At 46.5% G+C, this 25,743-nt stretch overlaps 1 protein-coding gene across 2 annotated transcripts in view; it reads right to left on the bottom strand.

The window, feature by feature from the left end:
* Nucleotides 1-25,743, bottom strand: part of LOC118385408 (fibrinogen C domain-containing protein 1) — a 250,845-nt gene that overhangs the window by 131,775 nt on the left and 93,327 nt on the right. For both annotated transcript variants that reach the window (XM_035772529.2, XM_035772530.2), the window contains 2 exons: nt 22,598-22,757; nt 16,612-16,748 (listed from right to left, as the gene is read on the bottom strand). In XM_035772529.2, coding sequence (XP_035628422.1) covers nt 16,612-16,748; nt 22,598-22,757 — 297 coding nt within the window. The remainder of the gene's footprint in view (nt 1-16,611; nt 16,749-22,597; nt 22,758-25,743) is intronic.

The following is a 25,743-nucleotide window of genomic DNA, read 5'->3' as shown; positions in this document are numbered from 1 at the left end:
GTCTGCAGAGATGCGATTCGCCACCTGGTCATCAGAAGGGGGAAAGGAGAAGATTAATTGTGTGTCGTCTGCATAGCAATGATAGGAGAGACCATGTGAGGTTATGACAGACCCAAGTGACTTGGTCTATAGCGAGAATAGGAGAGGGCCTAGAACAGAGCCCTGGGGGACACCAGTGGTGAGAGCGCGTGGTGAGGAGACAGATTCTCGCCACGCCACCTGGTAGGAGCGACCTGTCAGGTAGGACGCAATCCAAGCGTGGGCCGTGCCAGAGATGCCCAACTCGGAGAGGGTGGAGAGGAGGATCTGATGGTTCACAGTATCGAAGGCAGCCGATAGGTCTAGAAGGATGAGAGCAGAGGAGAGAGAGTTAGCTTTAGCAGTGCGGAGCGCCTCCGTGATACAGAGAAGAGCAGTCTCAGTTGAATGACTAGTCTTGAAACCTGACTGATTTGGATCAAGAAGGTCATTCTGAGAGAGATAGCGGGAGAGCTGGCCAAGGACGGCACGTTCAAGAGTTTTGGAGAGAAAAGAAAGAAGGGATACTGGTCTGTAGTTGTTGACATCGGAGGGATCGAGTGTAGGTTTTTTCAGAAGGGGTGCAACTCTCGCTCTCTTGAAGACGGAAGGGACGTAGCCAGCGGTCAGGGATGAGTTGATGAGCGAGGTGAGGTAAGGGAGAAGGTCTCCGGAAATGGTCTGGAGAAGAGAGGAGGGGATAGGGTCAAGCGGGCAGGTTGTTGGGCGGCCGGCCGTCACAAGACGCGAGATTTCATCTGGAGAGAGAGGGGAGAAAGAGGTCAGAGCACAGGGTAGGGCAGTGTGAGCAGAACCAGTGGTGTCGTTTGACTTAGCAAACGAGGATCGGATGTCGTCGACCTTCTTTTCAAAATGGTTGACGAAGTCATCTGCAGAGAGAGAGGAGGGGGGAGGGGGAGGAGGATTCAGGAGGGAGGAGAAGGTGGCAAAGAGCTTCCTAGGGTTAGAGGCAGATGCTTGGAATTTAGAGTGGTAGAAAGTGGCTTTAGCAGCAGAGACAGAGGAGGAAAATGTAGAGAGGAGGGAGTGAAAGGATGCCAGGTCCGCAGGGAGGCAAGTTTTCCTCCATTTCCGCTCGGCTGCCCGGAGCCCTGTTCTGTGAGCTCGCAATGAGTCGTCGAGCCACGGAGCGGGAGGGGAGGACCGAGCCGGCCTGGAGGATAGGGGACATAGAGAGTCAAAGGATGCAGAAAGGGAGGAGAGGAGGGTTGAGGAGGCAGAATCAGGAGATAGGTTGGAGAAGGTTTGAGCAGAGGGAAGAGATGATAGGATGGAAGAGGAGAGAGTAGCGGGGGAGAGAGAGCGAAGGTTGGGACGGCGCGATACCATCCGAGTAGGGGCAGTGTGGGAAGTGTTGGATGAGAGCGAGAGGGAAAAGGATACAAGGTAGTGGTCGGAGACTTGGAGGGGAGTTGCAATGAGGTTAGTGGAAGAACAGCATCTAGTAAAGATGAGGTTGAGCGTATTGCCTGCCTTGTGAGTAGGGGGAGAAGGTGAGAGGGTGAGGTCAAAGAGGAGAGGAGTGGAAAGAAGGAGGCAGAGAGGAATGAGTCAAAGGTAGACGTGGGGAGGTTAAAGTCGCCCAGAACTGTGAGAGGTGAGCCGTCCTCAGGAAAGGAGCTTATCAAGGCATCAAGCTCATTGATGAACTCTCTGAGGGGACCTGGAGGGCGATAAATGATAAGGATGTTGAGCTTAAAAGGGCTGGTAACTGTGACAGCATGAAATTCAAAGGAGGCGATAGACAGATGGGTAAGGGGAGAAAGAGAGAATGACCACTTGGGAGAGATGAGGATCCCGGTGCCACCACCCCGCTGACCAGAAGCTCTCGGGGTGTGCGAGAACACGTGGGCGGACGAAGAGAGAGCAGTAGGAGTAGCAGTGTTATCTGTGGTGATCCATGTTTCCGTCAGTCCCAAGAAGTCGAGGGACTGGAGGGAGGCATTGGCTGAGATGAACTCTGCCTTGTTGGCCGCAGATCGGCAGTTCCAGAGGCTACCGGAGACCTGGAACTCCACGTGGGTCGTGCGCGCTGGGACCACCAGATTAGGGTGGCCGCGGCCACGGGGTGTGGAGCGTTTGTATGGTCTGTGCAGAGAGGAGAGAACAGGGATAGACAGACACATAGTTGACAGGCTACAGAAGAGGCTACGCTAATGCAAGGAGATTGGAATGACAAGTGGACTACACGTCTCGAATGTTCAGAAAGTTAAGCTTACGTAGCAAGAATCTTATTGACTAAAATGATTAAAATGATACAGTACTGCTGAAGTAGGCTAGCTGGCAGTGGCTGCGTTGTTGACACTACACTAATCAAGTCGTTCCGTTGAGTGTAATAGTTTCTACAGTGCTGCTATTCGGGGCTAGCTGGCTAGCTAGCAGTGTTGATTACGTTACGTTGCGTTAAAAGAACGACAATAGCTGGCTAGCTAACCTAGAAAATCGCTCTAGACTACACAATTATCTTTGATACACAGACGGCTATGTAGCTAGCTATGTAGCTAGCTACGATCAAACAAATCAAACCGTTGTGCTGTAATGAAATGAAATGAAAATGTGATACTACCTGTGGAGCGAAGCGGAATGCGACCGGGTTGTTGAGTGCGGAAGTTCTATTCAGTAGACGTTGGCTAGCTGTTGGCTAGCTAGCAGTGTCTCCTACGTTAAGGACGACAAATAGCTGGCTAGCTAACCTCGGTAAATTAAGATAATCACTCTAAGACTACACGCTCTAAACTACACAATTATCTTGGATACGAAGACAGCAAAGACAACTATGTAGCTAGCTAACACTACACTAATCAAGTCGTTCAGTTGAGTGTAATAGTTTCTACAGTGCTGCTATTCGGTAGACGGTGGACGTTTGCTAGCTGGCTAGCTGCTGGGCAGATAGCAGTGTAGACTACGTTTGGACGACGAAATACGAAGTTGCAATAGAAGTGCTGACTGTTTCACTTTGTTGTCCTCTTTCTTTTCCTTTTTCTTCTGTCCTTCTTTTGTCCTTATTTTGTCTTCCTTTCTTCTGTTAACTAGATATTTTTTTGTATTTTTTGTTTTTTTCTCTCTCTCGCTCTTTCTCTCTCTCTCCCTCCATCCATCTCTGGATCACAGAGAGAAGTTCACTCATAATGTCACATTTGATGCTGAGGGATCCTGATAGTTTGTTAAGTGGGGATTTGTTGTCTTGAGCCCTTTATCGTCTAATTAAGTTAGGCCTGGCATTTCCAACCAGAATGACACCAATCAGGGGGGAAATGTCAACCAAAACTGGCAGCAGAGTCATTGGATGACAAACTCCCAATTAAACCTGAGAAACAAAAGCTGGGGAATGAAGCTATTAGGAGAACATCACTTTTATCCAGTATTCTACAATGTTCTCTCAATGTTCTCTCCCCAATTAAATCTAGATTCCCACGTTGCTGTTTCCGCGAGAGACAACCATGTTGATCGACAGTTCATTGATGATGTTTATACTCCACCTTCTCATCTACAAACTCACCCAGACGTATACAGTATGTGTTTTCTTTTTATGAAGCCTCTAACAGGTGTGTCCCTGGCTACATCCCAACTATTTGTCCAAAGGTAGTGCTTGCGCTACACAGGAAATAGTGTGCCGTTTGGAACACAAACACATTGACAAGCTCTTTTTAGGGTAACTGATCTGGGATGTGATCTATTATGACAGTTTGCCAAATAGATGACCTGCCTTTACAAATACATTGTGCCTTTTTCATAGCCTTACTCGGTCTCTCTACAGAGTACTGTAAGTAAGGTCTTGAGAGTGAATGGGAGAGAAGGGCAAGCCATTCTGAACACAAACAACGCAAAATGAAACCTTCTTCACACTGTCGTGCCGACCCCCAAACAGATATGTTACATTCACACATTGTAATTTTTAGCAAATATGTTGGACGCGTAACCAGGCCAGTATAGTTTGGCTCGGCTCAGTCGTGTGGAAAGCCCTTAACTGTAGAAAGAGGTTGTATCACAAATGGTACCATATTGCCTACATAGTGCATTGCTTTTACCAAAGCCCTATTTGCACTAAATAGGCAATTATATACCATTTGGGAGGCAGCGAGAGACACACTGTCTGCAAATGACACACGGTCTGCAAATGAATTTTTCCATTCTGTAGAGCGTCCACCTTCCCAACACCTACTCAAGGGGATATTCCATTGGCCTAATCACATTAAGCTGCTAGTAATCTCTCCATTAAGTAAAGGCTCCTTAACAAGCTGAGATAAGCCTTTCAGCAGGCTAGCATTCTGTTTTTCTGTCGTTCTGTCGGTCTGTTTGTCTGTCTGTCTGTTCACTACCTCACACACACACACACACACACACACACACACACACACACACACACACACACACACACACACACACACACACACACACACACACACACACACACACACACACACACACACAGAGAAGAGAAAGAGCGAGATATGTGCTCTGATTCTCCACTATTCTTTCAGATGTGTGCTATCTGGCCAATCCCTCTCTCCCCTGCGCTAAACTCCCTCCTTTTCTCCCCTACCTCGTAACTCCATCCTTCTCTCCCTTACATCCCTTTCCCCTCTCCTCCTAACTCCATCCTTCTCTCCCTTACATCCCTTTCCCCTCTCCTCCTAACTCCATCCTTCTCTCCCTTACATCCCTTTCCCCTCTCCTCCTAACTCCATCCTTCTCTCCCTTACATCCCTTTCCCCTCTCCTCCTAACTCCATCCTTCTCTCCCTTACATCCCTTTCCCCTCTCCTCCTAACTCCATCCTTCTCTCTCTTACATCCCTTTCCCCTCTCCTCCTAACTCCATCCTTCTCTCCCTTACATCCCTTTCCCCTCTCCTTCCTAACTCCATCCTTCTCTCCCTTACATCCCTTTCCCCTCTCCTCCTAACTCCATCCTTCACTCCCTTACATCCCTTTCCCCTCTCCTCCTAACTCCATCCTTCTCTCCCTTACATCCCTTTCCCCTCTCCTCCTAACTCCATCCTTCTCTCCCTTACATCCCTTTCCCCTCTCCTCCTAACTCCATCCTTCTCTCCCTTACATCCCTTTCCCCTCTCCTCCTAACTCCATCCTTCACTCCCTTACATCCCTTTCCCCTCTCCTCCTAACTCCATCCTTCTCTCCCTTACATCCCTTTCCCCTCTCCTCCTAACTCCATCCTTCTCTCCCTTACATCCCTTTCCCCTCTCCTCCTAACTCCATCCTTCTCTCCCTTACATCCCTTTCCCCTCTCCTCCTAACTCCATCCCTGAGACCCCCCGGTGTATTTCCCATGTTGCTGGACAGGCCAGTGGTAGATAGGAAATTTGCCTGTTTGATGTTTAATCAACAAATTATATAATTACCACACTATCATCACTGAGGAGTGTATGAGCCTGCATACAAAACAGAGAGAGACAGACAGACAGACAGACAGACAGACAGACAGACAGACAGACAGACAGACAGACAGACAGACAGAACAGACAGACAGACAGACAGACAGACAGACAGACAGACAGAAAAATAGGCATAAGAAGGAGGGGCAGCAAGGGAAAGAACTGTAGCAGGTTGTATATGTAGACCCTGTTTCTGCCATCCTCTGTCAAAGGGCATAGAACAGAGAGGATATTGTTGTGTGTGTGCTGCTGTCTTAATGCTAGCTAGCTCCACAGTGGCAGGCCAACGGCTAATAGTGGTTGTTTCACAAAGGTCACGTCAGCCAGTGCCTGTGATAACACTAAACACACAGAGGACAGGCTTTCTCTCACACTCTGGCTCCAAGCTTATCTGGCCTATTTCCTCATGGCTATGGGGTCTCACCCCAGTCACTCACAAACACAGAGGTACTCACGCACAGCTGTGTCATGATGCTTACAGATTTTTTTTTTTAAGCAACATAATTGAATCATTTTCCACATTTTGCACATGTGAATCCATATGTTTTCGGGAACACTTCCCATATGATACTTCACATGACGTTTCACATGTGAAATCATGCAAAAGTGTGTTTTTTAAACACTTAACACGTGATCATATTTAACATGACCTTTCATATGTGGATTAAACATTTCACATGAGATTTCACAGGTGACACCCTGCCAAAATCTTGAGTCATTATGATACAAAGTGCTTTTAAATGACATATTTGACCATATCGTGCATGTTTAGTTAGAGAAAAAATGTAATTCAACATGTTCTTAACTGTGATTTGAACTCACAACCTCTTAGTTGACGGCATTCCGATCTACCTGCTATGCCCCCATGTCTGTGTCAGCAATAGGTTTCACCTGTATTCCTAAATTTTGGACGTCAAATGCAAATCTCAGCTTAGTTAAAAATACACTATAAAGAAAAAGATATATATTTATCGTAGTCATTCAGGAGTAACATTTAAACAGAATAATATGACCCATCAACATTAGACATCTACTGTATATAGATCATCCTCAAATTGCTGAAACAAGTCAATTAAATCAATGATGAGAGAATAGCAATGGAGGCTGCTGAGGGGAGGATGGCTCATAATAATGGCTGGAACAGAGCAAATGGAATGGCATCAACCACGTGGAAGCCACGTGTTTGGTTGTATTTGATACCATTCCACTGATTTCGCTCCAGCCATTGCCACGAGCCCGTCCTCTCCAATTAAGGTGCCACTAACTTCCTTTGGAGAATAGTCAGAATAATTGCACTGCAGATCACACTCTTTTGCTAAGTGCAGTGGTGTATTATAGGGAAGGGATTTTGAGACGAATGCTAGAGACTTTCTGGCACTACAGAAAGATCAGTGTACCTCAAATCCTGTATATACGAAATAATGACCTGTAATGTAAAATCAAGAAAAAAAAGAATGAAGGCGTTACATCATTCTTATCAATGTTTAGATTGCATGTAGCATTCCAGTGTTCCAACCTGCAAACAAGGCTGCATGGGATTTCTCTTAATGCAGCACGTGCAGCCATTTGCAATTTCCGCTTCAGGTATTATGCCGGGTGAAGCTTGTAGATTTGACAGCTCTAACGCAACGCCACCTCCGACACCACCATAAACAACCCCTATGCAGGTGTTCGCTAACATGGACCTGATAGGACCACGCCCTAAGTGTGCATAAATGCTCACGGGATTGGAACCTGCAACACTTGGCCTGGTTTGCTTGAATGTCTCAACAGGTATTTGTTGGCAAGTACATTCACACACCCTCAACAGTAAGCATACAGTTAGAATACACTATTGTTTTTGTGTACCCCAAAAAAAGTTCTGTGTTAAAGAAAGTCCTCCACTTGCCGTGGCATGACCATCAAACACTTAAATGGCTACATTACTTCCACTGACGGCTGGCACAAATACACAGGCAGTTGACCACACCCCAAAACATGCTAATGAGCCATAAATAGTACATTGCCCCCACCTTTAAAAGTGCAGTGATGATTGTAATTTATATTTAAAAAATATAGGGTGGAAAAATATCCCATTACCCCAACAAGGTACTGCACTGTACCATGCGAGTTCATATGTGTACCAGTGAAGTGTACCTTTGACCTTTTTGTACCACCGTTAAGAACACTCTACCTTAGCCATAATTGAATATGTATTTTGTTTGTAATGAATAAAGTACCTGGTGGCGCTCCCAACCAAAAGGATGCATGCTCAAATTCTCAAATAGTTATTGTATACTCTACGTAAAGTGTCTTGAGCACTTTTAGTTTTTTACCTTGGTGATCATTTGGCCGGGGACATATCGCTTTCACGCTTAACGATCTGGTGGTGGAGTTGCACTGGAGCAAGACATTTGATTTTTTTAAAGGGACCGAGATGTTAGAAGTTCAAAAGCGTTGTCACAGTACACAATAATTTCCACTAATTGAATTCAGAATACAGCAGCATACTTTCTTTTTATGAAAATAATACCTTCAAGTTGTTGTATATATTTACTTTATTTTCTACTGCAACTTTAGGCAAAGTGCAGAAATGTATTCTTGCCAACGTTCATTCGGTCCACATACCTGGTGGCGCAGCAGTAACTTATTAAGGTAGCTAGAAATAAAGATATTATGTTTTCAAATCCCAAGTGAGGCAGAGCCCCAAGTATTTGTATTTAATATTGATCCCCAAGTAAGCACCATCCAGTCCTAACATTAACACCGGAATTTAGCTGTAAAAATACAGTGACTAGTTGTAGATTTACCATATTTTCACAGCAACTAGACAAAACCTCCAGGGGACCATGCCACAATGTCCTGAAAACGTCCTTGGAACAAACCCGGACGAAAAAAAAAAAAAACCTGCATGACTCCCCTTAAAATTTGATTAATCATATTTTATGCGCTGTCTTGTTCCTCATTCTTTCTCTTTTTGCAAGTTGCAGTTCCTCCCCCATCTACCTGTCTGCCCACCACAGGTACATATCAGAGTGAAACAACAAACAGGCGGGGATAATGCAAAACACCATTAGGTCTCTGTGCCAGACATCACTTCTGCAAGGTGCAACACAGGACTTCTGCAAGGTGCAACACAGGACTTCTGCTAGGTGCAACACAGGACTTCTGCAAGGTGCAACACAGGACTTCTGCAAGGTGCAACACAGGACTGCTGCAAGGTGCAACACAGGACTTCTGCAAAGTGCAACACAGGACTTCTGCAAGGTGCAACACAGGACTTCTGCAAGGTGCAACACAGTACTTCTGCAAGGTGCAACACAGGACTTCTGCAAGGTGCAACACAGGACTTCTGCAAGGTGCAACACAGAACTTCTGCAAGGTGCAACACAGTACTTCTGCAAGGTGCAACACAGGACTGCTGCAAGCTGTAACACAGGACTGCTGCAAGGTGCAAACACAGGACTGCTGCAAGGTGCAACACAGGACTGCTGCAAGGTGCAACACAGGACTTCTGCAAGGTGCAACACAGGACTGCTGCAAGGTGCAACACAGGACTTCTGCAAGGTGCAACACAGGACTTCTGCAAGGTGCAACACAGGACTTCTGCAAGGTGCAACACAGGACTGCTGCAAGGTGCAACACAGGACTTCTGCAAGGTGCAACACAGGACTTCTGCAAGGTGCAACACAGGACTTCTGCAAGGTGCAACACAGGACTTCTGCAAGGTGCAACACAAGCACCCAAACAAACACTCGAAAACGACCCATAGACCTGATTTTCACAGCAGGGCTTTCATAAGAGGTTATGGATGTATAGAAAGTAAGCATATTTAGGATGGAAATAAACTGTACATTAGCTCGGTACAGCCATTTTGTAAAAAAATAAATAAAATAAAAACATATAAGACCGATTACAGAATGAGATCTTTACTTTTCCTCCGTCCCACAGAAACAGACAGACTTACATCCGAATCCATCCAGGAAGGTGTTTTCTTTTTTCAAAACCAATAAACTAACTGGGTATGCATTATTGACGAGAACGCAAGTGGTTCCAAATGCACTCTGACTCCAAATAGAGAGTGCTACAAAACTGCACACAATCACACGTTGAATCTCAAACTTTTTCCACATTTCAGTTCTTAGCAGAATTTAATATTTTAGAGTGATAGGCGGTGCTTTTTGATAAAAGCATATTTTCGATAATGCGGCACTCTGATAGATCTGATCCCATCCATTATTAAGACAGCGTCCATTTTTAGTCTCCTACTTTAAGCAAAATAAAATAATAATCACGTATACTACGCTAAGACCGAATCCATTCCAATGGCAGTACTTGATATTCCAGGCTATAACCAGTAAAACACAGATGTAGCTGAATGTGAACAAGGCACCGTCAGGGCCAAGTCCTTGCCCTTCTGCTGCTCTAGGCGAGACCAAAAATATTATTTTCACTACGATCGGCTTGTCAAAAACGATACGGATACAAACTTGAAACCGCCGATCGTGACAATCGGGTGAAACTCCTGGCCAACAGTTGCGATTGCCCGTTCCATATTGTCCATTTTACTTTGGACCTGTCCTATTTTTAGGACACGTTGTTTTTTAACATTTTATTTCATTGGGTACCGTTTAGCTTAGGCTATTTAATCAGAGAAACCTGCATGATGTTAAAAGTGTATTTCTCATTACATGGACATACATTGTATCTCCACCCTGTAGGCTACAGAAAAGGCCAAACACCTGTTCTACCATATCCTATATATATATCTGCTATATCGTTTATGTTCAATTATTTTTGGGATGGAACGCTGTATCGATGGGTCTCTCCAGCAGCAAAGCAAAATATTTTGCACCTTTGACAAAGTGGGAACTGCTTATCATCAGCGCTCACCTAAAAAGCCCATATGCCAATGGTTGACAGAAGTTGTCCTTGTTTTTGGGAGGAATTATGTGAAGTCTTACGTGTTGTTGTTGGAGGTGCGTCTTGGTCAGTTTAGCTCAGAAAATGCCGCACTCTGCCTATTGAGCGGGCCGGCCGTGGGCACCATTTCCTGACTGATACACGTCTGTCCCTATGCACATCACTCTGTCTAATGTCCTCCTCCCTTTGCACTGCACACTTCACACAGAGAACACCAAAGAGAGAGGGAGATGGATAGAAAGAGAGAGGGGGGGGGGGGAGGGGAAGGACACGAAGACAGCAAAATAAATGTGGACAGAGGGTAGGAATGTAGGAATAAGACGTAAGAGAGTGAAAGAGAAGGACCAAGCAGGGTTGCGAGAACCAATCGGGGCAGTGTGAGGTACAGTGAGAGGGAAACAGAAGGAGAGAAATGGCAGAAAGACAGCGAGAGACAGAAAGACAGCGAGAGACAGACAGACAGTGAGAGACAGAGAGACAGCGAGAGACAGAAAGACAGCGAGAGATAGACAGACAGTGAGAGACAGAAAGACAGCGAGAGACAGACAAGCAATAACAAAAGCAAATACGGGAGAGAAGCTGAGAGGGAGGGGGGAGCTGAGAGGGAGGGGGTGGGGGAGCTGAGAGGGGGTGGGAGAAGCTGAGAGGGAGGGGGAGCTGAGAGGGGGGTGGGAAGCTGAGAGGGAGGGGGAAGCTGAGAGGGGGAGAGAAGCTGAGAGGGAGGGGGTGAGAAGCTGAGAGGGGGAGAAGCTGAGAGGGGGAGCAGAGAGGGGGGAGAAGCTGAGAGGGAGGGGGAGAGAAGCTGAGAGGGGGAGAGAAGCTGAGAGGGAGGGGGAAGAGAAGCTGAGAGGGGGAGAAGCTGAGAGGGGGAAGCTGAGAGGAGGGGGAAGCTGAGAGGGGGGAGCTGAGAGGGGGGGAGAAGCTGAGAGGGGGGCTGAGAGGGGGGGCTGAGAGGGAGGGAGAGAAGCTGAGAGGGAGGGGGAAAGCTGAGAGGGGGGAGAAGCTGAGAGGGAGGGGGGAGAAGGTGAGAGGGAGGGGGAAGCTGAGAGGGGGGAGAGAAGCTGAGAGGGAGGGGGGGTGAGAAGCTGAGAGGGGGTGAGAAGCTGAGAGGGGGGGGAGAGAAGCTGAGAGGGGGGAGCTGAGAGGGGGGAGAAGCAGGGAAGCAGGGAGAGGTACATGTGACAGGTCCTCTCTCCCCCTGGTCTAATTGAGTGTCTTTTATCCGTCACCATCTTTCCGAACATACAGGTTGTGAGACAGACAGGCCCCGCTCTGTGTCCCTGGTCTGTCGCATGAGAGAAAGGAGAAATACTGCGGCAATTACCCCAGAGAACCTTCTACATTCCCTTCACCAGCTCAACCCTCTCGCTCTCCGTTTCTCCTTTTCTCTCTTTCCTCTGCAGTCCTCTTTCACCTCTCACTCGTTCTCTTCTATTCAATTCAATAAAATTGAAATTTAAGGTCTCTCCCGGCTCTCTCATACTTTTCTCTCTCTCTCTTGCTCCCCCCTCTCTCTCTCTCTTTTAGTGAGAGCCTAAAGATGGTAATGAGGTAAAAAAAAAAAAGTGTCAAACCTTGAAGGACAAAAATATTCCCTTTTCCTCTGTCATGTTCCCTCCTGAGAAACCAGGGCTGAAGCAAGTATGTCACGAGTATAGAAATAATAGATAAACCTGTCTGAAATTCATGGCAACATATTTCACACAGATAGATACTTTGGAACTGTGCAACCCTGGGAAATACTGTATGTTTGTATTACAAAAAAAAATAAGGTAAATGGTGAAGTCTTGTTTTGAAGAGTGAGACATTCCACTGGATACACTGCAGTGTGTTTGCTGGCTGTGATGTTTGAGGGTTTTGATAGTGAATCTTGCAGTGGAATGTGACAATAGTTTATTTTCTTGCGGGAAATGCTGGGGAAAAGTTCATTGTTTTCACATTTTCTGGCCTTGTGGTCGGTAGACTGGAAGAATGGAATGGCCATCACAGCCCCCAGCTATAAATCATCCCCAAATGTCTATTACATAAAGCTGTAATGCTAGGAAGTAAGCACACAAACACACACACACACACACACGCACGCACGCACACACACACACACACACACACACACACACACACACACACACACACACACACACACACACACACACACACACACACACACACACACACACACACACACACACACACACACACACACACACACACACACACACACACACACACACACATTGTACACCATCAATCTCCTGTGTTCTGCACTGAACTTAAACGTGGGCATAAAGATGTGAACACAAAAATGATAGAAGGCTGCTGTGGCTGAACACACAGGGCATCTCCTCTCGTACTAAAATCTCTCTAATACTAAACACTAGGGAGGGCTATCTGCTGTAGTTGGCCGATACAATGTGGCATTACTTTAAATGGCACGCTATTCCCTACTTTTGACAAGAGTCATTATGGGCCCGGATCAAAAGGAGTGCACTATGTAGGGATCACAGCAATTTGGGACACATTTCAAAGCTCCCTCTCCCACTCTCTAATCCCAGCACTATCACACAGCAGACTGGCCTGACCTTATCACCAGACGGAGAGCCCTATTCAATCACCAGCACTAACCAGCCCTGTGGAAAAGGTCACCATAACACTGCGCTTCTGCAGCCCTGGGGAGGAAAGCCATATTTTAACTGACTTACGTGGAGGACCTGGGTGCTAACATTCTTGTAGTGCCGAGGAGACTGATGTTTTGAGCCGTGCTGGATACTGGAACGTGGTTAGAAGGTGTGATTCAAAAGGACCTAGAATTCCAATACCGTAGTTGATTCAACACCTATACGTCACGTCCCCTCCCTTTGTACCTCTGTAGACTACAGCCTCCCCCGGGGGCCCTCTAGAACTTCATTCTCTCTACTCCATCACTTTCTCTCTAGAGATCCCAACCTTCTTTCTCTGAAGATATTTGTCTTTCTTCTCCCTCCCTCCCTCCCCCTCCCTCCCTCCCTCCCTCCCTCCCTCCCTCCCTCCCTCCCTCCCTCCCTCCCTCCCTCCCTCCCTCCCTCCCTCCCTGCCTCCCTCCCTCCCTCTTCAAGCCCCTCTCTGTGTGTGCCTTAGTCTCAGTAGGGCTGCTCTGTTTGAGTGAGCTGCAGCATACGGTTCATTCCTTATGTAAGCCCACGTCTCTCTGTACCTGTTAGACAGTCCTAACTCTCGTTGGCTGTTAATGACCCGGAGGTGTTAACCCGAGACAGGGAGACAGACAGGAGATGAGATTCTGTCTGTTAAGGTCTCAGCAATTTGGCTGTGACATTGGCACATTTAGAATGAGTTCATTCTTAAATGTTTCATGCGAAGAACAGCATGCAAAGAGGCATACATACATTTGGTAGACTTGCTGACAGTGACTGACGCAAGCACGCACCCATGCGCAAACACACCAACATGGAAAGATACACACCCAGATACAGACTGGTGGTTGGCTGTACTACACCATGCTGTGTCAAGCACTCTGTCACAGGAGGCTATGACCTTGCTTGTGTAAGGCACGCTCGCTGACAGTGACACGCACGCACGCACACACACGCACCGTGTGTCTGTCATTAACTTGGCAGAGTTGAGAAGGTTATTGGTGTAGGGACTAACTCAGACAGCGCAGTCTCTCTGTGATGGTGGACAATGGGCCAGCCGACAAAATATCCTAAACTGTCCCCATCTCGTATTTTATGCGTGTGAGTTTTTGTTGTGTGTGTGTGTGTGTGTTGGTGTGCTGCACTTGTCGTAAGTGTGTAGGAACAGCCAAAGCGCTGCAGGCTACAGATGATTTACAAAGCAGATAAACTATTAGTTCCTTATAAGAGCTCCACTCTCGTCTCCCTGAGGACCACTACAGCTCAGAACAAGAGAGAAAAATGGTCACTGCACCGCACACTGACACACTGCATACACACACTGAACCGGGTAAACTACACACACATACAGTACACTAATATAAACAGGACACACAAAAGAGAACACAAAAAGTACACGCACGCTCGCACGCGCACGCACGCACGCACGCACGCACGCACGCACGCACGCACGCACACACACACACACACACACACACACACACACACACACACACAGTAAAGCTAGATGAACACGGCTTATGTCTCCCATCACCAAAACCATATAGATCTAGTGTTTCTGTGACAGCGTTTTTAGATGTAGTAGTTCTGTAACAGTTGGCTGTGTCCCAAAATGCACCCTATTCTCTGTGAAGTGCAACACTTTTGATCGGAGCCTTAGTAGCCCTTGTCAAAAGAAGTGCACTCCATAGGGAAGTAGTACATTTGGGAGTTAGCCAAGTGTGTTTAGATCTACTAGCTCTGTGACAGTGTTTGTTCACCTCGCTGTCTCTGCCGTTCTAATCCTCTATGTGGGACAGCTGTCCAAAGATTCAATCTCACAAAATAGCCTTGTGTAGACCCAGCTACACAAGAGTGTGTGATCGCTTAATACCAAACCACTCTGCAAAACACAAAAACAACCTAGCACTTCATTTTGTCCTCTGCTACCGTAGTTGGATATCAAATCCTTATATATATATATATATTTTAACGAGGCAAGTCAGTCAAATAAGAGCAAATTCTTATTTACAATGACAGCCTACGCCAGCCAAAAACCTGGCAAATTGCATGCCGCCCTATAGGACGCCCAATCACAGCCGGGAAGACTTCTCCTCCACTGAGATGTGGTGCCTTAGACGGCCGCGCCTTAGACGACTGCGCCACTCAGGATATGAATAGGAGACAAGTGTCTTCCCTTTCGACAACAAACAACTAAACATTCAATTCCATTCTAACTTAATCATATCCTACTGTATTTGGATATCCGAACCTTATCAAAAGCCTATCACAGGAAGACAAGTGAAAATAAACAACTTAGCATTCTAGTGTCACAACAAGCAGAGCGATGTGTCTTTGAGAGTCTCACAGTGGCAAATTGGGGTGTACATTTAAATCTGCGGCTGAGTATGTCTATCTGATTCATAAACTACTGAGTGAAGTGCTGAGTAGTTGTCACGCTAGATTGTCTGGCGGGGACAGATAACGGGGACAGATAACTATGACACAAGGACCCACAGTCTGTAATACCTCCCCACCTTCTCATATCTACCGAAAAGATGCTCTCATTCTCTCACTCCCCCTATTCAATTCTCTCTCTCTCTTTCACCCTGTTCAATTACTTCATTCTTCTTTGAATACTGATTCTCTCTCTCTCTCTCTCTCTCTCTCTCTCTCTCTCTCTCTCTCTCTCTCTCTCTCTCTCCCTCTCCCTCCCTCCCTCCCTCCTCTCTCCCTCTCCCTCTCAGACGTAGATGGATACCTAGTAGTTATGTATCTCCCTCTCTCATGTTTATCCTCACCTGCGCTCTCAGGCACTGTCTTAGAAGCATTTCCATATCATGTTCCCCTGTTTTTTTTCTGTTTTTTTTTCAGCTCTACACACTGTGTCAGGTCTAAAGTTAAACAAGCAATCTAATCGCAGCGCATTTCTTCCACTTTGGTTTCTCTACATAGACAAGTCTGCAGTGCTGGATTTTAATCATGAGGAGTGTGGAAGAAAACAATGTTTGTACTCTGGAGATCCAAAAGATTGGTGAAATGAAATGCATGTTGCATTCTGGGACAGTTTTAATTAAGAGCATTCCACACCGAATGATTCTTATTTTAGTGTGGCTTGGCAGATATCAATTGTAAGTGAGAGTAAAAAACAATTTAAAACAACGTAATAAACCCAAAGGTAATCGTAATAAAAAGCATTTCATTACCTTTTAGCTCGGGAGTTTTCATTTTGATTAACAACCCAATAAAAGTGCAAAGAAGGAGAGAGATGGGAGAGAGACTGTGTCTGTTGTGGATGAATAAGAAAACTATTGGAGTACTTGAGGATATAAATGGCTGTGTTTCTTCTATTCTAATGCAGACACCAGACCGTTCCACTCATGAGTGTGTGTTTCATGTGAGTGTGTGTTCTTCCCTATATATGTTTGTGTGTGTGTGTGTGTGTGTGTGTGTGTGTGTGTGTGTGTGTGTGTGTGTGTGTGTGTGTGTGTGTGTGTGTGTGTGTGTGTGTGTGTGTGTGTGTGTGTGTGTGTGTGTGTGTGTGTGTGTGTGTGTGTGTGTGTGTGTGTGTGTGTGTGTGCGTGCGTGTGTGTGCCCTCTATGAGTGTGCCTCTGAATGTGTGTGTGGTTTTCCTGAGCGAGCGTGTGTGTGTGTGTACAGTATGACTCACCGTCCAGCCCCCTCCGTCCGTGGTCATGTCGCAGTAGACCTGGAAGCCGGAGGGGTAGTGAGTGGGAAACACAGAGTAGATGCCATCCTCCCTCTGCCCGTTAGCATACAGATCGCCACAGTCACGAGGACGAGAGCCTAGAGAGAGGGAGAAAGAGAGACAGACAGAGAGAAGAGAGATGCAGAAGGGAAGAGAAAAAGACAAAGAGACGAAAAGAACCAAAAATCTATCAGTTGGAATTGTAGCTGGACAGTAAAACAAGTGGCTAAAACATTACGTAAGAGCACACAAAGAGAAACGAGAGAGATGAAGAGAACATTCCACTAGACTTCTTATAGCCTTATACGGTGGGCATATCAAATCAAATTTTATTAGTCACATGCGCCAAATACAACAGTGAAATGCTTACTTACGAGCCCCTAACCAACAATGCAGTTAAAAAAAATACAGATATAGAATAAGTAATTAAAGCGCAGCAGTAAAATAACAAAAGCGAGACTACATACAGGGGGGTACCGATACAGAGTCAATGTGCAGGGGCACTGGTTAACTGAGGTAGTATGTACATGTGGCTAGAGTCATTAGCAGGTATATCTCACTGGTCACCCCCAAAGCCAATTCTTCCTCCGGCCGCCTCTCCTTCCAGTTCTCTGCTGCCAATGACTGGAACGAACTGCAAAAATGACTAAAGCTGGAGACTCTTACCTCCCTCACTAGCTTTAAGCACCAGCTGTCAGAGCAGCTCACAGATCAATGCACCTGTACATAGCTCATCTGTAAATAGCCAATCCAATCTACCTCGTCCCCATACTGTATTTTTTTATTCATCTTGCTCCTTTGCACCCCAGTATCTCTACTTGCACATGCATCTTCTGCACATGCTACCATTCCAGTGTTTAATTGCTATATTGTAATTACTTCGCCACCATGGCGCCACTATTGCCTTACCTCTCTTATCCTACCTCATTTGCACATGCTGTATATAGATTTTTCTACTGTATTATTGATTGTATGATTGTTTATTCCATGTGTTGTTGTATGTGTCGAACTGCTTTGCTTTACCTTGGCCAGGTCGCAGTTGCAAATGAGAACTTGTTCTCAACTAGCCTACCTGGTTAAATAAAGGTGAAATAAAAATTGATTTTTTAAATTAAAGTGACTAAATAAAGAAGGGGGGTGCTTAGTCCTGTTTTGTCTGTAGTCCACAATCATCTCCTTTGTCTTGACCACGTTGAGGGAGAGGTTGTTGTCCTGGCACCACACGGACAGGTCTCTCACCTCCTCGCTATAGGCTGTCTCGTCGTTGTCGGTGATCAGGCCTACCACTGTTGTGTCATTGGAGTCATGCCTGGGCGTGCAGTCATGAGTCAACAGGAAGTGCAGGGGGGGTACTGAGCACGCACATCTGAGGGGCCCCTGTGTTGAGGATCAGCATTGCAGATGTGTTGTTACCTACCCTTACCACCTGGGGGAGGCCCATCAGGAAGTCCAGGGTTCAGTTGCAAAGGGAGGTGTTTAGTCCCAGGGTCCATTGCTTATTGATGATCTTTGAGGGAGCTATGGTGTTGAACGCTGGGCTGTATTCAAACATAGCATTCTCACATAGGTTACTTTTGTCCAGGTGGGAAAGGTCAGTGTGGAGTGCAATAGAGATTGCATCTTCTGTGGATCTGTTGAGGCGATATGCAAATTAGCGTGGGGTAGGGTTTCTGGGATGATGGTGTTGATGTGAGCCATGACCAGCCTTTCAAAGCACTTAATGGCTACACATGTGAGTGATACGGGTCGCTAGTCATTTAGGCTGGTTACCTTAGTGTTCTTGGGCACTGGCACTATGGTGGTCTGCTTAAAACATGTTTGTATTACAGACTCGGACATGGAGAGGTTGAAAATGTCAGTGAAGACACTTGCCAGTTGGTCAGCGCATGCTCGCAGTACACGTCCTGGTAATCCGCCTGGCACTGCGGCCTTGTGAATGTTGACCTGTTTAAAGGTCTAACTCACATCGGCTGCAGAGACCATGATCGCACAGTCTTCCGGAAGAGCTGGTGCTCTCATGCATGTTTCAGTGTTATTTGACTCGAAGTGAGCATAGTAGTAGTTTAGCTCGTCTGGTAGGCTCGTGTCACTGGGCATCTCTCAGCTGTGCTTCCCTTTATTGCCCGTAGTACGTTGCAAGCCCTGTCACATCCGACGCGCGTCAGAGCCGGTGTAGTACAATTCGATCTTAGTCCTGTATTGAAGCGTTGCCTGTTTGATGGTTCGTCGGAGGGCATAGCGGGATTTCTTATAAGCTTCTGGATTAGAGTCCCACTCCTTGAAAGTGGCAGCTCTAGCCTTTAGCTCAGTGTGGATGCTGCCTGTAATCCATGGCTTCTGGTTGGGGTATGTACGTACAGTCACTGTGGGGACGATGTCACCGATGCACTTATTGATGAAGCCAATGACTGATGTGGTGTACTCCTCAATGTCATCGGAGGAATCCCAGAACATTTTCCAGTCTGTGCTAGAAAAACAGTCCTGTAGCTTACCATCTCCTTCATCTGACCACTTTTTTATAGATCTAGTCACTGGTGCTTCCTGCTTTCATTTTAGCTAATAAGCAGGAATCAGAGGGATAGAGTTATGGTCAGATTTGCCAAATGGAGGGTGAGGGAGAGCTTTGTATGCATCTCTGTGTGGAGTACAGATGGTCCAGAGTTATTTTCGGTCATAAGAGACGGTAGTGGCAACATTATGTACAAAATAAGTTTAAAAAATAATGTATAAACAACGCAAATAAAGAACAAAATAACACTATCGGCTGGGTAAACCATCTGCCTTCTTCTCCGGCGCCATCTTACTATATCAATCCCTCCATTGACAGATAGGGAGAGGGGGAAAATGGGGACTTCGGTGGTGAGAGAGGGGGGTTGGGGATACATGTAGTATTTGTGCAACAGAGGGATCAGCAGGTTTGGGTGTGTGTGGGTGTGTGTGGGTTCGTAACTATGTTGGGGGAATTCTGTGATGATTAGTTCTCATAGATTATGCATGCCAGCTTTCAGTAGGTCAAACCCCAGAATTTAAAGCATAGAGAGAGAGTTCCCACAGGGGCCAAACACTATAATTTTGGAGAGAAGACACTTTAGAGACTTCCCTTAGCCATCTCTCATACCTCGCCCCCCTCCGGCCCCTCCTATGAGCCTGGTGAACTTGTTGCACAATTTAATTTAATAATAATGTAATATATGCCATTTAGCAAATGACCATCAAATTCAGATTCACGAGAAAAGTTGCTTTTCTTACAGACAACTTATATTTATTTTAGGCATGTAAAAAACAAATAACACAATGCTAGTGTACTGTATAATTTGCAGTTTCATAGACATGCAGCCAGGGTGATGCTCTGTGCTTATGAGTAGGCTGTGCTCCTCCGCCCATGTACACTGTATAAAGTAGGACGGCACAGCTGCGAAGTGCTTTTTGTGATTGGAATTATCCAGAATTACGCGTCGGTTCTATGCAATTTTGTCTGAAATCAAATAACGAATTTGACAGATCAATGTGATTGTTTTCATTGAATTGAACGCTTCGAAATTGCGTTCGACACGTGCACATTCGCATTGAACAGTGGTGGGCGCAACGCAGCGGCGGCAGAGTTGGAGGCATGGCCTATTGGGGGCGTGGCCTATTGGAGGCATGGCCTATTGGAGGCATGGCCTATTGGGGGTGTGGCCTATTGGGGGCGTGGCATATTGGAGGCATGGCCTATTGGGGGCGTGGCCTATTGGAGGCATGGCCTATTGGAGACATGGCCTATTGGGGGTGTGGCCTATTGGAGGCGTGGCCTATTGGAGGCATGGCCTATTGGGGGCGTGGCATATTGGGGGCGTGGCCTATTGGAGGCATGGCCTATTGGAGGCGTGGCCTATTGGGGGTGTGGCCTATTGGAGGCGTGGCCTATTGGAGGCATGGCCTATTGGAGGCATGGCCTATTGGGGGCGTGGCCTATTGGAGGCGTGGCCTATTGGAGGCGTGGCCTATTGGAGGCATGGCCTATTGGAGGCATGGCCTATTGGAGACATGGCCTATTGGAGGCGTGGCCTATTGGGGGCGTGGCCTATTGGAGGCATGGCCTATTGGGGGTGTGGCCTATTGGAGGTGTGGCCTATTGGAGGCATGGCCTATTGGGGGCGTGGTCTATTGGGGGTGTGGCCTATTGGAGGCGTGGCCTATTGGAGGCATGGCCTATTGGAGGCATGGTCTATTGGGGGCGTGGCCTATTGGAGGCGTGGCCTATTGGAGGCATGGCCTATTGGGGGTGTGGCCTATTGGAGGCATGGCCTATTGGAGGCATGGCCTTTTGGGGGCGTGGCCTTTTCAGGGTTGCTTTTCTTTAACGACCCATGAGAGTGAATGTCATTCCAGGAAATCTATTCCATTTTATTTTTTGATTGGGTCATGTGCATATTCCACACTAAATTGTAAGTGATTGTGGTGGGAGCAATGCTTGTGTGGGTGAGGCCTTCATTATTTGGTAACAATGTTGTAGCAAGTTGATGTGAAAGTCTTACGTAAATGTGTTTGGAGTGATTCATTTATGGTATGGAACATACTTCATAGCGTGATTAAAGAGGACGTCGATTTCATTGCTTGAAAGCTAATTTATGAAATTTGGAGAGGCAGTTCCAAAGTGAAAAATCTACGTATTATTTGATTAACAAAAAGGGAAAGTAAGATGAATGTTGAAAGAAATAGGTTGCAAATTGAAATAGTGGTATTGAACAGCATTGAATCGTATATTTGGTTTCAACAAATGTCATTTTTTCAATTGAGAAAACCTAACCATTTTACTTGTAACCAGTTGATCCAGTTTTTATTAGGTTGATCCAAATGATATTTTTGTTACAGTGTATAGCCTGTTGGACAGGGTGGTAGCTAGCAGGGCCGTCATTGAAATGGATATTGTAAAGTTCCACATATGCAGGAATCCGGGAGTGTGAAATTACATCAAGGATTTTCATGCAGTCCCTATGTGTGAGAAATATTAATGGGAACCTGGGGCCTGTGGCGCTCTCGCACACGCGCTCGCGCATGCTCTCGAGTGTGTTAGTGTTAGTGTATGTGTGTGTGTGTGTGTGTGGTATGTAAGTGTCAGCCGCAGTGTATTCCATGGTTGGTGGCTAGAGGGAGACTCTCCTCAGGTCTTTTAGGTTTGACTCAAGCTTTCTTCGGCGACCACGCCTCAGGCTTTCTCAGGCTCTCACTCCGAGCAACACACCACAATAAACACACCAGTCACTACTCATATATGTACATGCTGTATATTCAACACTCATACATTCAACACAAGCACCAAGGGCCTTGAGGTAATATTCATCTTCACCACTGGCAGACTATTGAATAATACACAGCTGGAGAGATATATTGTTCATATACAGGACAGACAGACACATATGAAGACAGAGACACACAAACATAGATATATATATGCATGCATGCATGCAGGACAGCCAGCCAGCCAGCCAGCCAGCCAGCCAGCCAGACAGACAGACAGACAGACAGACAGACAGGCTCGTGCCAATGGCTGAAGCGGAATCAGTGGAATGGTTTCAAATACATCAAACACATGGTTTGATGCCATTCCATTCACACCGTGCCAGCCATTATTATGAGCTGTCCTCACCTCAGAAGCCTCCACTGACACACACACACACACACACACACACACACACACACACACACACACACACACACACACACACACACACACACACACACACACACACACACACACACACACACACACACACACACACACACACACACACACACACACACACACACACACACACACACACACACACACAGACAGACAGACAGACAGACAGACAGACAGACAGACAGACAGACAGACAGACAGACAGGCAGACAGGCAGACAGACAGACAGACAGACAGAGAGACAGACAGACAGACAGACAGACAGACAGTTATGAGATTTACCGTTGGCACAGCCTTTGAGGCGAGCGCCTCTGACCGGTGCCCGCTGTAGGTCAGCCTTGACACGAGCCTTTAGTCCACCCGTCTCCTTCTGCATGGAGTTGAGAGCATCGCTCACAGAGTTCACCACCTTCACCATGTTGATCTGGCAGTCGGACAGCAGCTGCAATACACAGTATTAACCATTAGTTAACCATGATTTGTATTATCATTTGTGTTGGGATAGGTACAGTCCTGAATGAGTGGTAGAGAGAGAAGGAATGAGACATACAGGAAGGAGAGGTAGGATTTGTACTTATTCTAACATGTAGTCTCTGTTCTGAAGATATGAACTATTAGTTGACAATTCTTAATGACTAACTATGTATGCTTGTGTAGAAATATCCACCACTGTAGTCCAGAAATATTACTCCACCCTGAGCAGAACTCCAATGCCTGATTCACACCGTAGGGCCGACCTGAACCGTACTGTGCAGGGCCGCATGTTTCCTTTTCACTTTGTTCTTTCCAGCACTGTTCCAGACAATGTGGTGGATGTGTAACCAAGGCAAGCCTAGTGGTTAGAGTGTTGAGCCAGTAACCGAACGGTTGCTGGATCGAATCCTAGAGATGACATGGTCAATATCTGTCGTTCTGCCCCTGAACAAGGCAGTTAACCCACTGTTCCCCGGTACGCCGTTATTGCAAATAAGAATTTGTTCTTAACCGACTTGCCTAGTTTAATAACAACAACAAAAATGCCCAGTACAACCCAACTTGGCTCGGTGCTCAGGATCCATAGGCCACAAAAAGACTGTATTTAAACATAACAGGCCCTCAAGTCCTGCTACTTTCATTTCTCCCTGCCCATCACTTGATTTACTGATTGGTTGTATATTGCCAACACAATGGACCAAAGCTTTGTACCTCTGATCTAAGCCAATATCCCCAGCATGTTGCCCCCTAATTGGTTTAGAGAAAAGCGCCAGAGCCCACTGGATTGATAAATGGGGTTGCCAGTAGAGAATAGAGCAACAGACCTCTCTAACTGTTTATGTTTCTACCTTCTAGCTCTTTAGCTCTTTACTTTCTGCTCTCTACCGCTGTACACCTACTTGTCCAGCGGCTACCCAGCCTGGTGTTGGACACACACACACACACACACACACACACACACACACACACACACACACACACACACACACACACACACACACACACACACACACACACACACATTTGCACACATACGCACACGAACACATAAACACTCCTCTGCCCCTGCAAAAAGCCACAGATAAGTGGCTCAGACTCCTGTGAGTCTGAGGCAGTGTCCATGGAGTCAGCTATTGTCTGGTGTGTTAACAGCATTACAGTAGAGAAACCCACAGGCCCTCCACTGGCCTCAATAACTACAACACACACACACACACACACACACACACACACACACACACACACACACACACACACACACACACACACACACACACACACACACACACACACACACACACACACACACACACACACACACACACACACACACACACACACACACACACACACACACACACACTTACTTAAACACTTGATACATCTAGTGTAGTAAGGGGAGTCACCCCAGGCCATTGTGGAGCTGCTTTAGAAGGCTGTAATGAGAACTAATTGTATTGTGATGCTAATTGTGTGTTAGTCTGGGTTTAGTGATAAGCTGCTGACAGCTCTCTCTTTACCCCCCTCTCTCTTCCCCTAGATCCCCTATATCTCCCCCTCCATCTCTCTCACACAAGGAACTCAGTGAAATCAGGGGAATTTGGTGACTCATCCTATCATTCACTTGTATAGATGCACTCCTAGACGCACGCACGCACACACACACACACACACACACACACACACACACACACACACACACACACACACACACACACACACACACACACACACACACACACACACACACACACACACACACACACACACACACACACACACACACACACACTTACTTAAACACTTGATACATCTAGTGTAGTAAGGGGAGTCACCCCAGGCCATTGTGGAGCTGCTTTAGAAGGCTGTAATGAGAACTAATTGTATTGTGATGCTAATTGTGTGTTAGTCTGGGTTTAGTGATAAGCTGCTGACAGCTCTCTCTTTACCCCCCTCTCTCTTCCCTAGATCCCCTATATCTCCCCCTCCATCTCTCTCACACAAGGAACTCAGTGAAATCAGGGGAATTTGGTGACTCATCCTATCATTCACTTGTATAGATGCACTCCTAGACGCACACACACACACACACACACACACACACACACACACACACACACACACACACACACACACACACACACACACACACACACACACACACACACACACACACACACACACACACACACACACACACACACACACACACACACACAAACCAGGTATACAGAAGCACATACAAAATACAAAAACCAAATTCCCTGTGCTCCCTCTCTCCTCAGCGTAAAATGGGTCATATCCTTAGTGGGTGTGTAGAGACCCTGTGGCCGTGTAATGCGATTTCAGTAGTGCCCGATGTGTGTATGCGTCATGCGTGTGCGTGCGTCTGTCTGTGTGTGTGTGTGCAAAAGGATGTTATGAGATCAGATGTAAGTGTGTTTGAAAGGTAATACTAGCTCGAGGGCATGACATTTGTGATTTCTTGAGGAATAACTATATCTACAATCTATGTGTGTGTAAGAAAAAGACATCCAAAGAAATTAGTCTGTCCATCAAAGGGACACACCCTAACTTTGAGATGGTCTATATACCTGTCCAATCAGATCCTTCGTCCTTCCCACACCTCTGGGTCATTCTGGGACAGTTCCTTACTGTGTCGTGGGTTGGAACCATTCTCCTGGGGCTCCCCGTGTTGCATGCAGTCAGGGCCATTTACTAACCGTGGCACCATAAATCTTGTCCCTGGACACGGGCCAGGGATCAGATAGTCATAGATCAGACAGTTATACTGAAGTGTCAGGTGGGGGAACAGCGTCTGCACGCACATAAACCACAGAGCAGCGAGTGGCCTGCGTTCGCCTCATCTGAGGGAGGAAATCAATCACACAGGGTTGTGGCTCTGCTCTGCTACCAGGACGTCTCCGTCGCCGCCACCTCCACTTAGCCCCCGC

Source organism: Oncorhynchus keta, chromosome 6 (genome assembly GCF_023373465.1).
Source record: "Oncorhynchus keta strain PuntledgeMale-10-30-2019 chromosome 6, Oket_V2, whole genome shotgun sequence".
Taxonomy (NCBI): domain Eukaryota; kingdom Metazoa; phylum Chordata; class Actinopteri; order Salmoniformes; family Salmonidae; genus Oncorhynchus; species Oncorhynchus keta.
This window is presented reverse-complemented; position numbering and strand designations above follow the sequence as displayed.